This window comes from Bison bison, unplaced genomic scaffold (assembly GCF_000754665.1).
Source record: "Bison bison bison isolate TAMUID 2011002044 unplaced genomic scaffold, Bison_UMD1.0 scf7180017853464, whole genome shotgun sequence".
NCBI lineage: Eukaryota > Metazoa > Chordata > Mammalia > Artiodactyla > Bovidae > Bison > Bison bison.
In genome coordinates this window covers 41,972-45,993 of record NW_011484037.1, presented here as the reverse complement: position 1 = coordinate 45,993, position 4,022 = coordinate 41,972, and the positions used below count along the sequence as shown (strand labels likewise).

General features: G+C 60.5%; 1 protein-coding gene across 1 annotated transcript in view; it reads right to left on the bottom strand.

Moving 5' to 3' along the window:
* Nucleotides 1–4,022, bottom strand: part of CERK (ceramide kinase) — a gene marked incomplete at its 5' end in the record, with an annotated part of 17,260 nt that overhangs the window by 5,618 nt on the left and 7,620 nt on the right. Inside the window, 4 exons of the mRNA XM_010854742.1 lie at nucleotides 464–713; nucleotides 1,277–1,382; nucleotides 2,933–3,085; nucleotides 3,798–3,890. Of these exons, the coding sequence (XP_010853044.1) occupies nucleotides 464–713; nucleotides 1,277–1,382; nucleotides 2,933–3,085; nucleotides 3,798–3,890 (602 nt within the window). The remainder of the gene's footprint in view (nucleotides 1–463; nucleotides 714–1,276; nucleotides 1,383–2,932; nucleotides 3,086–3,797; nucleotides 3,891–4,022) is intronic.

The window sequence follows — 4,022 nt, the reverse complement described above, 5'->3', positions numbered from 1 at the left end:
CAGTCCAGCCGCTCAGTCGTGTCTGACTCTGCAGCACGCCAGGCCCCCCTGTCCACACCAACTCCCGGAGCCCACTCAAACTCACGTCCCCTGAATCGGTGATACCATCCGACAGTCTCACGCCATGTTAAACTGGGACCCGGCAGGTGGGGTGGGCTTCCTACCCCTCGGCATCGGCACAGAGACAGCCCGCCCGCAGTCACCTCCCGAGGGGCAGTCCTCCCCAGGGCTGGGATGGGGGGCTCTGGGACCACCATCTAGGGCAGGGGTCGCCAGATCTGGCCTGCCACGTGAGTGTGTGTGGCCTGTGAGTTAAGACTGAGTTTTACATTTTTAGATGGTTGCGGGGGAAAAAAAATTAAATGAGGAAAGTACTGTGTGATGTATGGAAATGACATGAGACAAATCTCGGCATCCACAAATCGCCCGTGACTTTCATCCAAGGCCTCGGCGAGGCCACTCACTGAACCCCCAGTCCCAGAGCATTCTGGAGACAGGCGTGGAGTAACTCAGAGGGACGCGGTGAGAGGGGCCCTTCCCCAAGCTCTGGCAAAGGCCAGGGCGCTCGGCCTGGAGGAACCGAGGAGCGGGTGCTCCGCAGAGAGGGAGGAGGGGCCCCGGGCCCGGACACCTTACCCGTGCCGTCCAGGCCGTACAGCGACCGCTTCTGCTCCTCCTCCAGCTGCTGCCTGCTCTGCCTGCACACGGGGCACCTGCGGTAGCAGCGCCGGGTCGGTGACGCGCGCACAGCAGGGCCCACCAGCCCCTCCCGCGCAGCTGGCGTGCAGCCTCGGAGGCTTCACTTAAAAATACTTCCCTTGCACGTTAATTTGAGCTCTCAAAATCAGATTGACTCTTAGAAATTATACGGGCAACATATCCTTCTCGGAAGTTTATGGAAGTTACAAAAAGCCAGGCGCATCCCTTGGGGGTCCTGTATTGGTTCAGGGGAGGGGTGAGCTCGGCCCGCAGTTGGGCGGGGGGGCCACCGGCGGGAGCAGAAACCAGCTGCAACGCCCGCCGTGGACCCTCCAGAGCCCTTGCTCCCTTCGCATGACAGGTAACACGGCGGCTGTTTGGTCAGTAGGTGACAAGCGAGTCAGTGGCTCAGAGCTCAGGGTGTGGGAGACCCCTTTAGGGTTTGGGGGACCCTGGCCGCTGGACATGATGAACGGCACCCCCCATCTTACACTGCAAGGACCGCCCCACTCACAACCCCAGCTGGTCCTGCTTCCGTCTCATCACCTGAACAGAAGCATGCATGCGAGATGCTTACCCCGCCCGGCAGGGTTTCCGGTCCCTCGGGGAGCCCACCGTGTGCTGAGCTGGCAGGAAGGACACTGTGCCTTCATAGCAGTGATGGGAGAAGAAGGTCTTCAACCCTGAGGACAGAGTGCGAGCGAGAGGAGATGGCGCCGTCAGCCTCGTGAAGGGGCTGGCGGGTCGCCGGGGTCGTCGGAGACAGAGCATCCGCAGAAGGACAGGGCCCCTCCGGCCTCTGGCTGAGCCGCCGCCACCGTCTCGGGGCGCTGCAGGCTCCTGGCTGCCAGGGCCGCCTTCTGTGCTGGCAGAGGGGGCGTCTCGGCCACCAGGGAACCCTCGTGGCCTCAGGTTCTGCCTGTGAAGCCCCGGGCACACCCCCAGGCTTGGGCCTGTTGTCCTCAGCTCTGGGGTCTCTGGGGGCTGGCTCTCATGATAGAATGCTGACTGAGGAGGAGCCGCTCCTCGTGGATAGGTAAAGAGAGCGGCTTCTTGGACGGAATCGAGTCGTGGGGAAGATGCCACGGAGACGGCCGAAGTGAGGACGAGAAGACGATACAAGTGTGGCTCACGAGCGGAGGCGGCTCTGAAAGGCCTGCTGTGGGTTAAGCGCTATCAAATTTCACTGCGAGCTACAGAGACAGCATTCCTGGAAGAAGAGTCGACTGATGCGGCAAACTTCAGTGTCGTCTTATTTTAAGAAATTGCGACACCCCGCCTTCAGCACCCCCCACCCCGATCCGTCAGCAGCATCACGGAGGCAAGACCCTGTACCCCACAAGGGTTACAACTCATGGAAGGCTCAGATGGCAGTTAGCGGTTTTTAACCATAAAGAACTTTCAGACTGAGGTATGCACCTTTCTCAGCTACGATGCTACTGCACACAGCACGCTTGAGTGTACACGTAACCTCACATGCACAGGGAAAGCAAAACATTCACGTGGCCTGCTGTGTTTCGACATTTGCTTTCTCAGAGTGGTCTGCAACTGAGCCCTACGTGTCTCCAAGGTGTGCCTGTAAACTTTACCCAAAGGTGAACCATAAGGGGAGTGACCAGAGAAATGACGCATCAAATACAGCCAAAAAGGAGGGGATTCCCTGGAGGTCCAGTGGCTAGAACGCTGCGTATCCATTGCCTGGGGCCTGAGGAATCGGGGAACTAAGATCCCAAAAGCCACGAGGTGCAGCCAAAAAATAAAAATAAATAAGTGAATACAGCCAAGGCATTCACCTCAACCACAAGAGTGTCAGATTCTGAGCCCTTTGTCCTTTCAAGCCCCCTTCTGCATTGGGGCTGCCCTGGTGGCTCAGCTGGTAAAGAATCCGCCTGCAATGCAGGAGACCTGGGTTCGATCCCTGGGTTGGGAAGATTCCCTGGAGAAGGGAAAGGCTACCCACTCCAGTATTCCGGCTGGAGAAGTCCATGGGCCGTATAGTCCAATGGGGTCGCAAAGAGTTGGACACGACAGAGCCTTTCACTTCACTCTGCATTTAAACGCCGAAAGCTGGTGCTGCACACGGCCTGAAACTGCAGACCCTCACTGGTTTGTCCGACCTGGAGTCAGCTGACCTCCATTCCCAGCCCTGCACCCGGGGACCCGGGGGCCCGCGCCCCAGGGAGAGCGAGCCGGCAGGGGCTGGGGGCGCAGGGAAGGCCGGGAGCCGGGCTACCTGAGAAGTCGTATCTGATGAGGCCCATCCACCGCTTCCTCTCACTGTCCTTGATGATGTCACCGTAGAAGCCGTAGCCCAGCAGGGACACCGAGTACCGCAGGAGCGTGCTGTCATGGTGCACGGCCGACACGTCCATGGACAGCGAGTCCCCTGCGGAGAGAGGCCACGTGGGAGCCTGGCTCAGATTTCCGAAAGGGGCTGGGAAAGCTGCTCTGTGGGGAGGGAACAACAGGGCCAGGAAGCTCGCTAAAGGCTGCTGCTAGCTGAGAGGACAGTGGTCTTGAGGAGGAGGACGAGGCGCCTGGGTTCTCAGCCATAAAGTCACGAAGGCACCGCCTGTAAACACGGCCCTTGTGACTGCAGGGGACACGGAGTACAGGACTGCCGTCGGGGACGAGCACAGGGCAGGGAGCCACACGGGGGCCCTGCAGGCGCCTGGACAGCGCCGAGCAGTGACGACTGCTGCAGGGTCTCCTGCCCCGGGGACGCGCCGTCTAGAGGAGTTGGGGGGGTCTGTCCCCCCAGGATGATAAGGGGCCTAGTCCTGAGCAGGGAAGAGGGCTGAGATCAGGGCTCCAGACGGGCGGGGTGCGCCTGGCCAGTGCAGGGGGTGAGGGGAGAGCCGGCCGGGGCACGGGTGCCAGGCGCCCCAAGGCTGGGTGAGGGCCCTGGAGGGTCTGAGCAGCGCCTGTGTTTCTGAGGGTCACCCAGCTGGACGAGCTGGATGGTGGCAGGGGAGGGCGGCAGACAGGGCCCCGTGGGGGGTCGGGCCAGGGCACCCGCATGGCGAGGCAGACGGATGCCCATGTGCACCTGGAGCCCTGGGGTCCCACGAGCCGAGCAGCAGTAACGGGGCGCCTACCCACGATGATGTGCAGAGCCGAGGTCTCCGCGTCGTTTGTGCCGACGGTCGAGTAGCACACGCAGTCTGTCGACCCTAAGACGAGGAGAGATCCTTAACGTCACTGCAGGAATTTAAGATCCTAACGTGTTTCCAAGTAGGGAAGCAGTAAGCACTTCCTTTTCTTCCAAGGACCGGGAGGAAGTACGGCGTAAATACAACTACCTACAAAATTAGTTCCTGAGG